Below are 13,348 nucleotides of genomic sequence, written 5' to 3' on the forward strand. Positions count from 1 at the left end.
GCTAGGTAGGAGGCGGCCATAGAATCTATACAACTTACCTCCTCGTCCCGCCTGTAGTAGATAGGAATGCAATGAATGAACGCATTCGTGAGAATGCGCAACAGGCCAGTGAACTATCATGTCGTCGCCAAGAAACGGCTGAAAACTTAAAAAAATGAATCATTTATGAGTAAAGATTTGTACATGTGGTTTTATCGAGGGCATTTTACTTATAAGGGTACGAAATTGTTTCATTTCTCTTATTGCTTTTACGAGTGGCTGACCGCTCTCATTAACATTGGACAGGACTGCACATGCATCAACGTACTCGTATTCTACTAAATGGTACAATGCGCACACTGTCAACAGTGGCGACCAGGCGAAATAGCTACGGTCGAAGGAGGGTACCCAGGTGGCATCTACAATAACATGTCTGAGGACAAAACGCTCGTTTTACTGGACGCCGACCCCAACAGGGCCGTCGGTCGCGGGCTGCGACTGCATCTTCTTGAGGTCCCTGACGACGCCGAGGAGCAGGATGCAGCCGTCGCTGGTGTTACGCAACAAGAATATGAACGGGCGCGTCAGCTCGAACTCGACGTCGTCCGGTCCGAGCGGGGCGGCCGACGTGGCCACCGCGTCCTGCTGTTCCTTGTCGGTGACCGCGGGCCTGCCTTCGTCCAGCACCAGGGTGGCCTTGTGCAGCAGGTCGCCGAGACGCACTCCGCCATTGGGCACCAGGTGGGTGAAGTCGGCGCTCGGCATGAACGCCTGCTTGACGCCCGCGCGGATCAGCGTCGTGTTCAGCGTGTACCTGCAGGAAGTGACGTTGCAACGAAACGGTATGGGCCGTCGCCTTCGTGTTTGGCGCATGCCCTTAGAAAGTGTTCAACAGTGGAGTTGTTATAGGAATGTACCCGACGACAGACGAGAGTCCGTGCTGTCGCGCTCCGCGGTTCCCAGATACACCTACAGATGGCGTTAATTGCCGGGGTCGTGGACTAAGCGGTAATCGCAGGTGAAACTCGAGAGAACCGAAGCTGCGGGTGTAACTATGCGGCAATCTCTTTATTTTTTCTCTAAATTTCTAGGTTTTTGGGCGGAGCACCGCAGCTGTAAACTTGAGCGGTCGGGTTGGTAACGCTATCTGGCAGCGAAGAGATCAGTCGAACGATGAGAGCTTTGCTGTAGCAAAGAATATGTTCATTCACGGCTGCATGTGTAAATTTTTGGTGGTGGTGCGATGTATTCGCGGACGTGTTGCCCCAAATGTTTTCCCGGAAAATCGGACACATGCGCACATGTGCGTGCCATCGTATGTGCTACCTATTTTATAAAACATTAGCGCTATATAGCCAGCGGCTCGAGAGGGTCACGCGGACCGTGACTATTAGTCATTATCATCATCGGTCTGTTTCGTATCCACTTCACGTACGGCAAAGGTCTCTCCCATGATCTTGACCGGACTCCGTACGATTCTGTTTTGGCGCTCGGTTCGTATACACCAAAGGAGGGTGAATGAAAAAAAAGTTTATATACGTAATTCGCATAGATTTTGTTTATCTTTGTGGTACTTACGGGTTCACGCTGCAGTATTCCCGTTCGTGACTTTTCTACCACCTGGAGGGACTCAGCGGAAGTTATCTGACACATTCAGTGAAGCGTCCAGTATATAGTGACACACATGTATGGCGAACTCGTGGCCGCGCCGTTTGAAAAAGGGGGATGCCAAAAATATCGAAGACATGCGTCGGATCTGTAAAAGTGCAGATTTTATCGCAAAATGCGCAACGGACCCATAAATAAGAGACGATCGAGACGAGCACTGGCACTATACCCGACAGTTGCTAGGCAGCGACGCTGCTTCTCGTGCTTTCTTTGTGGTCCGCCCCGATTCGCTTTAGCATTCACCTTTTATGCGTCATGTGGCCCAAGAAAGCTTCTTTCGTCGTACCTGGCCTCGATCTTGGCATGTGGTATCTCGACGCGCACTCTCTTCGGTTTGAGGCAGCCGGCGACCATCGATAGGAAGGCCGGCGTGAGCTGAACTATCAGGTCCTTCAGAAGTCGAGCCCTGTCCGGCAACAGAAGAAGCAGGGACACGGCGCCCCCGCGGTACGGCAACTCGAGCACCTTGGTCGCCTCGGTGTCCCCGATTTCGCCGTACATGAAGGAGCCCGCACCCTGTTGGAACTCCAGCGACACCTGGCTGGTCGCCGTCGGCTTGAAGGACAGTTCCTCCGGGCTGCGCGTGAATGGCGGCTCCCGAAGGCCCTGCGGAGTTGGTGTGTAGCGAAAGCTCTTACTGCTCAGTGTCTTTCGAGGTCATTCATTGCGTCGCCATGACCTTGAGCCGCCGATGCGGAACGCAAGGCACATCCGGGGAGCCTTTACAAAAGAAAAAACGCGTGACTGCATAGATGCGAGCTAATGTCGTGTTGCTCTCTTGATAAAGCGACGACTGGGTATAGTTGGTTGACGTCGAAATCTTGGATATGCGCTGTTTTAAAATATTACTGATTGAGAAGGCGCAGAGACGGACAGAACTAGACAAGACGAGACAGAAGTAGGCGCTTTGTCTCGTCTGTAATTCTGTTCATCTCTGCGTCTTCTTCGTCGGTATTATTTCCAAAACAGCGCATATCCGAGACTTCGAACCCTATTGGCTCTCTGCCAGCTCGGACGCTACAGCCATTGCAGCTGCTGCCTTTTCGTCCTGGCGCCTCGCTCGCTACAAGCAGCGCCTCCTCTATTTAGAGGAGGCACCTCGTGATACGTGGCGCCACGTCATACGTTGCGGAGAGGCGTCGTGGCTGCGGGACCACGTGACTGTGAGTGACTAAACTTTTATTTGGTCCGGAAAAACGCGAACCTGTCTAATCTCACGACGGGAGCGACATGAATTGGCGTCCGCATGCCCGATCACAGCCAAGATTTGGTCTTCGGAGAGGGGGCTTGGCAGGAGCGTGTCCCACTCTTTCTTGCTGAACGTCGGGCCCAATGACCCGTTTTCCCAGAGCACTCGAGGCAAAGTAACCTCGCCGCGCAATAACTATTCGTGCGAATTTTCGCGTAGATGCCAGCTAGGCTCAAGTTTAACGGCTGCTTTTCTGCCGCTTTGTCGCTCGCTCACGCTATGAATGGGGCCTCGGCTGGGCCATCTATGCGCGCTTCAGCGCAAGCGACAGGCTGAATCCAATCATCAAGTAGATGGAGCTAGAGGGCGGGCTGCGATATCTCAAGCAAAGGTGGGGTAGCTTTCGAAACACCGGAGCAGGCCAGATTTGTAGGCTATAGAGAAGCACATACCAAGCTTGGAAGCGTGCCAAGGTCGAAGCTGTTGCAGTCGCCACCTGTGTGGGCGGTATACTGTTTGCGAAATCAAGCTAAGCGTACTTTATGCTCGTGGTAACTAAGCTTACAAAGGCTAAACTGCATTTTTCTTTCTTTTTGTGCATGTTGCGATGAATGGATAGAGCAACACGCAGCGGCTCAAAGAAGAGCACACAACGATTAGCGCATGCTTGTTACTGAAATTTTATGACCCCCCTCTCCCCGGAAGTGACGTCAGCATTTGTACCTAAGTGTCACAGTACCGAAAGGAGGCTTCCTTCTCTTCAGAAAGAGGGAACTTTTTTTTTTCTGCAAGGTTACACAGAAATATCCGAAGGTCAACACACACTGACGTCGCCGCCTGTGCAGTGCATGATTAGAAGCCCGCGCATATCTGCAACAGCACTGAGGAAATTACGGCGCGGAATCCAGGGAGCATTGTATGCAAAGGTGCATTCCCGGTACTGTATATTACAATGTACGCACAAGGGGGCGGGGCCGAAATGGCAGCGCCGTGCTCCTCAGTTCACACGAGAAAGACCGCCTTTCTGGACGGTGAAGTTTAGCGCGAAAATTGACGCCTCGGCAGTGCAGTTTTTGCGAGCTCAGGTCTATCTCCCACAGCCTAGAGCTGACTTTGGCGGCTCCCAGAGAGCCTGCTGTGAAAAGGTGTGTAGACCTAAAAAAGATACATAGGCCTTTTCACAAATGGCTCTATGGACGCCGGCATAATCCTCGTTAAAAAGACATATGAACACTAAAAAAAAAACTGCACTGTCGTGTCTGTGCCAGGTCGATTTCTGTACTTCTGTGCGAAGCCCAGCATGGCGGCGTTTGTTCTCGCCGATCAAAAGGTCTGTAGACCTTCTGTGAAACATACCCTGTAGTGGAATGCCGAGGCGACCAGCAGGCTGGCGGTGGTGTCGACGGCCTGCGGAGCGAGCACCTCTCCGATGAGCGGACTGCCGTCGGCGAAGGACCCGTTCACGGCGTACGCTATGTCGTCGGGGGTGCTCGAGCGGAAGGACACCCGGTCGGCGCGGCACCGCAGCTGCGTCTTGAGCATCTCCTCGCATTCCGCGCTCAATTCGAGGTGTCGGCTCACGAACATCCTGCGTTTGCATCATCGTCGTCGTCATCATGAGTCAGATTTAGTCCACCGCAGGCCGAAGGTGGCGTTTCTCAGTATATCTCTCCAGTTTACCCGTACTATAGTGAACTAGACAGGGGTAGTGGGACGAGAGTGGTCCGCCAGGGGTGGCCGTTTGCACGGAAACTACTAGGCGGCGCTGAGGCGCTTTTCTCCAAGACATATCGGGCCAAATACGAAGGGGTAGACACAATATGCAGTGCGTGTGGAGAGGAGGAGGAAACTGCCGAACACTTGATAATGTTCTGTATAAAGGGCTTCACCCTATAGTTCAGGATGATGGCGCAGAGTTTTTCAAAGCACTGGGGTTTAGGGACCGGGAGGGCAAAATAGACTTTAAGCAAGTAGACTTAACCAGAAGGAGGTTATCTGATTGGTGGCTAAAGTCAAGGCACGAGTGAAAATGAAACTCTTCACTGCAAAGTACGAATCCTCAAACTCACTTTTTAAGGAAAAATAAATAAATATACTTTTGGGTTCATTAAGTATTATGGCTTGGTGGCGCTAGCCATCGCCCGATCTAAAGGGTACAGCCATATCCATCCATCCATCCATCCTGAAGCGCGCCGCAGTGGGCGCTTGCTTGCCGCACTTTCAAATGACGAGTGCGATATGTTTAACGTTGGTCCTAGATTCCTTATTGCCTAAGTTGTACACTGAGTCAACAAAAAGAGAATATGTAGTTTGGTCTGGGAAGCTCCAAGACGTGAGATTTTAGGCACAAGCGTGTCAGTGAGAAAGTTCTTGGAACTGTGCGTGGCTATTCATACAGAATGGATGCGGCTCTGCACAGCCAATCCCGTTGACGCAAAAGAGATAGAGAGAGAGACAGACACATAAACAATTGAAAGAATGGATCAAACCATTTTAATTAACGCAAAAACACGCTTTCACAACTATATGTGTGAACACAAACCCAGACTTCTTGGTCGTTTGGCTGAGCTTTTTTTTTTTTTTGTTCTCGGTTCAAGCGCAGGTGCGTCAAGAGACAGACGAAATAATTCTCATGTTTTTCTCTCTTGCGAGTGCCACACAGAATAACCATTGGAGCAGAGCAAGGCGTTCTTCACAAGAGCCACAATCATAATGCTGTTCCTGTGTAGCTCCAGCACAATGGAACGCGTCTATGCACATTATTCAGAACTGGGCAGATACACTCATCAAAGTACTCTGAAAGTACAAATATCAAAATACACGTGCTGAAAGCCTGAAAATACAAGTACTGAGAAATATTTATAGACGACATAACGAAATTTCACGAAGATAGTTTTGCAAAAAGATAAATAAACGTATCCCGGAGTACACTTCCAGGGATACATATACAATAGAGACACTAAAATGTTTTAAAGTTACACGGGTATCGATGTTCCGTATATTAATTAAGTGTACCGTATAACATTGTCGATAATGCTGCAGATAATTAGGATGCTGTCATCCGTACCGCTCTACTCAACAACAAACCAGCGATGAAAAGTAATGTATATACGCCCTTATTTCCCACACATAATCGATATTTTCTGCCGAGAATGTTTACACTAACTAATGTAACAGAAGCTTTTAAAATAGACTGTCTGTAGGTAGAGCGCCGGTAAAGTTTCAATTCAAAACAGGCGATATATAGAAAAGACTGTCTATTATTGTGGGCGAACACAAGTTCGTGTTATAACTACTAAATACCGTAATTGTCCCCGAAAATAGAACTGACAGTGCTTCACCGGCTTTGAGCGAGATCCAAGACTGCCTCTTCAATTCTGCCGTCAGTCGCGTCAAACACTTAACCATATAGAACGTTCTGTGCGTATGGAGGATTCCTGGCTGATCTTCATGTGTTCCTGGTGATCTCCAGTGCCATAACCACAAAGACCGCTGTGGTGGGGCTCTTAGCCTCAGTAAAACGAAGCGCCTTATCCGTGATTTGATTGTATAGCGTAGCGGCAGTGCTGACCCGGAGCAAGATCGACGCGATGAATTTGAAATTTTCGCTGGGTCTAGTCGTCTTATAATTCAGTTGCACGCGGTTTTTGCGAATATGTATTTACTGATAAATATAGTGCATCGGAACTGCATTTATTTCGGGTTCATGCGTGACGTTCGTCCGCCGTGAAGCACATTTATTTGCCGGCGCAGCATCGAGCCGAGGTCGCCAATTCTCCGGTTCAAAAAAAAAGGTAATTGAATTTACCTTAATTTTGTAATGTGTTTTTACTCGAACACTCTTCTGTTTCTTACCATGAAAAAAAATAAGAGAGAGAGAGAGAAAGTAGTAGTAGTAGTAGTAGCAGAAGTGTTTGGCGACTATATGAAGTAAATTGCCTGTTTTACTACTTTCGCCATATTCAGGTTTAAAGGGACACTAAAGCCCAAGCTGCCACACTTCAATAAGCAACTATTAAGGCGACGTTGATTGCTGAAATAGTGGTCTAGAAACCTGGTAGTGTTTCTTTTGGGCCAAGGAAGTGTACATTTTGAAGTAAAGTCGCGTTTTAGTGATCCGCATCGGGTTATCGCGCTTCAAGTTATCCGCCTCAAGCAGAAAGTCTCACGTCACTGTTGCCGTGCACAACGTTGCCCGGCTTTACTTCGTGGCCGCCGAGACCATAGTAGTACAGAACGAAAGCAGCGGGAGCCACATGAGCAACGACGGCCATTTAACAATGTCCTGTCGTGGCCTCCATGATGGCAGACGTGCTTGGTTCAACTAGGCCCCGCTAGATGGCACCGCCTGTCCAGTTGAACCTTGAACTCTTGAACCACTCGCGCCATTCGCCATAGTAACGTCCGGCGGGTCATTTTTTCATGAATCAAATAGAAACGAACAAGTAGCACTTTATTATCTCTCTGAATGCACGAAAAATTCTTCATTTAGTGCAGCTAGTATTATTACTAGTAATTATTTGCAGGTGGTACATTTCACGTCATCGGGATCATTTTGCGAATGTCCTAGTGCGGTGCATGTGCTCTCTTGCCTTAATTACTCGGAAAGTAGGGCATGCTGTTGATAATATTGTCGTTTTAGACATTGTCATTCATTGAGCTTTCACTTTCACGTAAATTGTTATTTGACTTTAGTGTCCATTTAACTGTACACAACTGATTGATGGTTTGGCACTTTACAAGTTTTCGTTTCCTCCGTGTCCTAGATGAAAGGCCGGAGACCTAACATCAATGTCTCTAGCTATTTACTGCGACAGCTCTTTTCTCTGGCTATAGTTTCGGTTTCTATAACGAGACATATATATATATATATATATATATATATATATATATATATATATATATATATATATATATATATATATATATATATATATATATATATATATATATATATACATATATTCAATGGTCACTTTTCTCGTTTATAAGGCATCTAATCTAAGGCTTTCCCCTTTAAAAAGGAGGGGGAGTGGAGGTGCATCAACATACTCAAACAAAGTGCGGTTTTTCGTCGTCATTCTTCCTTTGTTCGTGTCTGTTAGTGTGACCCTCCCCCCACCCTTAACTTTTTTTGATATAGAAAAACTCCTTTAAAGGAGTACTCATAATGTTGAGACATCGTAAAAATGGATGTTTCCCCAGCAAGCAGTGTTAACGCGCTGCACCGTGACACTGGAGTCAGACAGCAGGTATAAAATATTTTACCTTTATTTTGAAGTTTTCGTCGCTTAGTACGACAATTAGCTCGTCGTTTTTTACGTGCACCACGAGCAAACTACAAATCTGCCGCTAGCACGTCGCCAGTTGCTGTCTCCCCGTGACGTCACACTATTATAACATGTCACTGAGAATCCATCCTTCGAATATCGAAAGTGAAAGTGTTGTTGAGGTCCCGATCTTAAAAATATATTCGATGCATTCCCAGGCACTAAACTACTCATTTTGGAGTTGACAACGTTTGTTATTATTTAGAGCGGAATTGGCAAAATTGCGCTTTTCTATTTCCAACATGCCGAATGAGAGGGGCGCTTAGAAATGACGCATTGGGGGAACTAATTGCGGATGACACAGTTGTGATGCGTTACAGCACTTAACCAAGAGTGCTTTGAGAGGATAGTGGTAGATATAAAATGCGTCAAGCCTTCAAAGCATGTGCCCGTGGTGAAGTGAATAGCGTGCCTGGAATCTATTGTTGTTGAACCAGAGTTCGTGGGCTTGACTCCCATTACAGAACTCTGTTCCTTTGTCTTCTGATCGTGCGCGTTTTCGACGTCATTTCCGTGACGGAAATACGTCACTGATGCCTTGGTTGATTGCGGGATAAAACACTTTCGCGTTCAAAACAAATGTACCTATAGATGAGGGCGGCCTCGGCGTTGGCCTTGTCCTTCTCTAAAGCGTCGAAGACGCCGAACACGGCCGCCTGCAGGTGCTCCAGCTTGCCCCCTTCCTTGACCATCAGCTCGAGGAACTGGAGGTGCGTCTCGGCCTCGGCGCACCCCAGCGTCGTCAGGAGGGACGCCGTCACAGCAGCCGGGCACAGGAGGACGTTGTGGTCCAGGTGCTCCGCCGCCTGCGTCGCCGTACGTGCGTGGAAAAGAAACCGGAAAGTGACTTCGAGCTACACCGAACAAAATTTTCGCCGCCGAGATATTTAGCCAGACTGAAAGATTGGGTGCTGCTGAAATTGGTAACAACGCTCGCTGAGGGTGGCAATGTGGGCTTGTTGGTATGGTAGCATGTTTATTCATGGTAGCGTAAGTTGATCGCCGTTATTGGTTAAGCACTATAGGAGAAATTCCCTCGATACATGTATTTTCAGGCTTGTGATGTATACGCGCGTAGGTTATAGTTGATGGTTGTGAGAGCTATGCACACGTGACGTATGCCTTTGTTGGCACATATATTAGTGGTATCGGCGGGTAATAAAACTGTCGTGCGACGTTCGTGCTTTGAAAGTTGGTGCTGTGGTGTCTCGAATACGTCTTCTTTTGCTCTCAGCATGCGCTACCATCAAGGATCACGGTAGAAACAGCCTTCGTTTCAGACAGAAACTGGCGGAAAATAACGAATACAATACGTTTTTCACAAAGTCCCGCGTCTAGCGGCCGCGCCGTGAACTATAAGATGCTAAGTTAAAGGCGCCCTGCAACACTTTTTAGGCATGGCCAGAAAACGCTTCCGGTCGTTAGTAGAGGTTCCTGAGAACACGCGTTCCATATATTATAGCGCAGCACGAGGCCAGTGATCTTCAATAATTTGTCAAAGTCAGCTATAAACATCGCTTTTTCTTTTGTCGTCAAATGACTTTTCACGTTCAAGAGCACTACGTCTCGTGCCAGTAAGATCAGCCATTGGCTGACCTGAGCATGGCGCCCTCGGTCGTAACGGGGGCTGCCGCGGGAGGCCGCGACTTGTCCACGTGGGCGAACTCCCTGAAAAGCAGAACATTCGAAGGGGGGGGGGGAAGAAATAGTTCTCAAGGTCACAAGGCGCGCGTGACGCATTTTCTTCTCCCGTGCCGTCCCTCGCTGCAGCTCGGCTTTCAGTGCTTTCGTCGGAACGAGGGAAAATAGAATACAATTACAGCGTGTGACAAATCTTTTGGGCGTATTCCAAATTTTTTGTGATGGTTAATTCGTGAGGCAATAAGCCCCCTTTAGTGAATTCATTCTATGGCTACTTGGAAAGGTGTATCTGGGCCGCAAGGGCTGGCTACATTACGCCCAGGAAGAAATAAAATTATTTCGGTCGTGTAGCGGCTAAGCGACTCGGCGAAGCAGAAGTACGTGACGACGCCAGCTATGCGGAGCGCTGTAGAATGACTACTCGACTTGGAGTGCTCGTCACGCACTTTATTTACGAAGTGCCTTATAAGTGTCTTCATCGCCGTTGCTGAGCGAGGCGCCACCTAGCAGCTTCGATAACCAAACCGAAACTATGCTAGCGAACCACAACACAACAAGTTCGGTATTCGATTGTAACGCGAGGGTCAACTTAAGTAAGGTGGCAAAAAATTGAAAAAGAAATGGTCGCGTGTCTGCGCACATCGTGGCGAATTTCGTTCAAAGACGATAGTCTTCGACCGGCCATCTTTTTCGGGCATATAGCGTCGCATTTTAGGCGCAGCGTAAGATACACACAGGTCTTTTGAATTACGTGTCTATGTATTTTATAGTAAAGGAATACACCACCTTATACGTATTGATGTTGCGCACCAGATATGCGTAGTATTTGCTTTTCGGTTGACTACGTTCACAAGTATAAATTCAGCCGCCGGTTCAAGATGGCCGGGCGTTCAGCAGGTGTTTAAACTTTGGCCGGGTGGTTAATCGCTGGACAGACAGGCAGACAGAGAGACAAACACACCAACACATATGCGTTCAGGTATCCCAAGTTAGACTATATCCTCTTAAAAAACGCGTTACATTCGAGTAAATACGGTGTTATTGTTACCTGTTGGAAGATCGAGAGGCCGAGCTTGTTGAGAGCGGTTACGGCCGGGTTGCCGCTCGCCTCCCCTGTCGCCCGGGGCTGCTGGGACTGGGCGGTTGACGAGGTCTTCTTGGGCTCCGCGGCCGGTTTATTAAGCACGGTGCTGCTCATAGCTGGGACCGTCGTCGAGGGTTTCGAATCACCGGGTCAGGGTTAAAGATTTGGCATCGAAATGGACGGGTTTCTTCTCCTTGGAAGGAACTTGCGGTGGTTGGGATATCGAACGTGGCTGTGTTGCGCGTGCCCGACGCTGCAGCCTACTCGTGATTGGCGAGTACCTAGCGCGCGAGATGATGATGATGTTAATGACGACGACGACCACAATGACGGTGATGATGATGACGACGACGATGATGATGATTGTGATGATGGTGATGATGATTATTATTATTGTCATCATCACATGATGATGTTAATGAAGACGACGACGACCACAATGACGGTGATGATGACGACGATGATGATGATTGTGATGATGGTGATGATGATGATGATTGTCGTGTGTATGGCTCATGCACACTCTGGGGGATTGGCCGAGAAACGAATTATTTATAAACAAAAGAGATAGAACAACGCACTGCAGCTTCTGACGACGATCGTATACTGCTCGAGTGGCTCTTACCCACACAGAAAGTTCGTTTTTATGAACTTTAAAAGCAATATTTGAAAGTATTAAAGGATTGAAAAGTTCAGTCAGCTCCACTTCGCGGACGCCGATGAAATAGCCAAGCTATGTGGCGTTGCTGTCGTCAGGCTAATACATTTCTATGTTTTGCATATCTTTCACGTGTGTTGTATTACGGCTCTTTTTTTTTTTCAGCGAAAGCTGTTATGAGATCTCAACACGGTTCACGTGCGCGCCGTAGTTGTCCACCGCCGCCGGTGTACGTAACCACTATCGCACGAAATAAGAACAAAAAAAAACTCGCCAATGACACAATGGGATTCGAATCCAGGTCCCCTGCGTGCCAGCCCAGTATTCTACCTCTGAACGACGCTAGTGCTTGGAACTCGCTTACAAACTGACCAGGCAGGCTTGGTGAGGGGAAAGGAGTCGAGTTGAGATGAGCATAATAAAGCGTTTTATAACAGCAAAGTAACAATCAGGTGTCACAATTATACTGCGAATTTCGCTGAGTGGATCGTCTAATGCTGCAACCGTGTGCAAAAGCTCGACCTTGTTCGCATATTCACTGTGGCGCATCTCCACTGTGGGATATTGGGGGTAATACAAAATCTCCTGCCATAATTCTTCGTCGTCAAGCACAGCACAACAAAAAATTGCAAAAAGTTTCTTGCAAGTATATGCAGCAAGTAACACGCTTCTCCGAAGAATAGCGAAGAACGGCCTGGCGAATGCCTGCCTATACTATACAACGGCGTAGTGGGTACCCTGTAATTGTGAGTGATAGTTACCTTGAAGAGTGTTCAAAATGCGCTGAAAGCCCGCTCTTCCAGCTTTCACTGTGACAGTTTTTGTTGATGGTTCATGTGACCTGGGTGCGCGGGGGTAAACACAGACACAAAGCAAAGAGGAGGCACACAGCTGAACCATCATGAATTACCAACTAGCCCACCTTTCTATCCTATTACAGTTTTTGTTGACAGCTTCACAGTACTGCGCGTTCCGCGCAGGCCTGGTGGTTAACATGTTTTGTTAATCTCTGAGGAGGTAGCATAGCCTTAATGTATTTTGACCGAAGCACTCTTATACACAGCTTTAACAAAGAAGCCTTCACTTCGCTTGCTCTGATATGTTGTATCACTGCTTTTTTGTTGCTTTGGTATGGTAGTACAGCCACTGGCTTTTATAACCACGTAGTGTGGTTATAAAACGCGTGAGGTGATTACCAACGTGCGTTGCGACTATACCTTTAGAGTGAGCCCTATAGGCTCGCGCCATTCGCGCTAGCGGACTACTGCTGACGAAAACACGCTGAATTTTCTGAGCTCCGAGTACCGCCAACGATATATGGTGTATATAAATGGCTCACCACTACCCAGCTAGACAACATGGGCTCCGCGGTCTAATGGTATTGCGCAGCGCGCTCCGGAACGAGAGGCCATAGCTTCGACGCCCGGCTGTATGGAACTTTTTTCCCCGCTGTTTCTTTGCACTGATAGTATATATATTTTACGTCGTATCCGTGACGGAAATACGTCAGTGGAGCTGTGGTGAACCCGGCAGAAAATACTTCCGCCTTAAAAAAAGAAAAACGAGGAAGGCCGCTCTGCTCCGCTATTCCTCCAGGCTTGGCACCTCACTGCGAATCTACACGCGACGGCGAGTCACGCACGTATCGCGCGTCGGGGTGTCTATTATACAAGGTTGTACCGCCTCCGGTGCAATATTTATTGCTTCAATATAGGTGGCGAGAAAGGGGTCATTGCCTCCCAAATCGGTTCGCTATATGGAATCTTGTTTAGCATGGTTATAGTCCGGAGCACTTAAAG

The 13,348-nt window shown here is 48.0% G+C and overlaps 1 protein-coding gene across 1 annotated transcript; it reads right to left on the bottom strand.

Annotated features, from left to right (window-relative positions):
• Nucleotides 1-204: 204 nt before the first annotated feature.
• On the bottom strand, nt 205-11,163 carry LOC119168378 (iris). The gene is made up of 5 exons (XM_075865558.1): nt 10,856-11,163; nt 8,752-8,972; nt 4,193-4,424; nt 1,934-2,253; nt 205-793 (listed from the first exon to the last, which is right to left on the bottom strand). The coding sequence occupies exons 1-5, from the start codon at nt 11,003-11,005 to the stop codon at nt 433-435; spliced, it is 1,284 nt and encodes a 427-aa protein (XP_075721673.1). The 5' UTR covers nt 11,006-11,163; the 3' UTR covers nt 205-432.
• Nucleotides 11,164-13,348: the final 2,185 nt, after the last annotated feature.

Source organism: Rhipicephalus microplus, chromosome 6 (assembly GCF_043290135.1).
Source record: "Rhipicephalus microplus isolate Deutch F79 chromosome 6, USDA_Rmic, whole genome shotgun sequence".
NCBI lineage: Eukaryota > Metazoa > Arthropoda > Arachnida > Ixodida > Ixodidae > Rhipicephalus > Rhipicephalus microplus.

What these genes read in the sequence shown, in the direction of transcription:
- LOC119168378 (XM_075865558.1), bottom strand. Translation starts at nt 11,005, where the DNA reads ATGAGCAGCACCGTGCTTAATAAACCGGCCGCGGAGCCCAAGAAGACC. An exon ending in CCTCGGCATTCCACTACAGG is followed by an intron (nt 2,254 to 4,192) that starts GTATGTTTCACA and finishes CCAACTCCGCAG; the next exon opens with GGCCTTCGGGAGCCGCCATT. An exon ending in CATGCCAAGATCGAGGCCAG is followed by an intron (nt 794 to 1,933) that starts GTACGACGAAAG and finishes CACTTCCTGCAG; the next exon opens with GTACACGCTGAACACGACGC.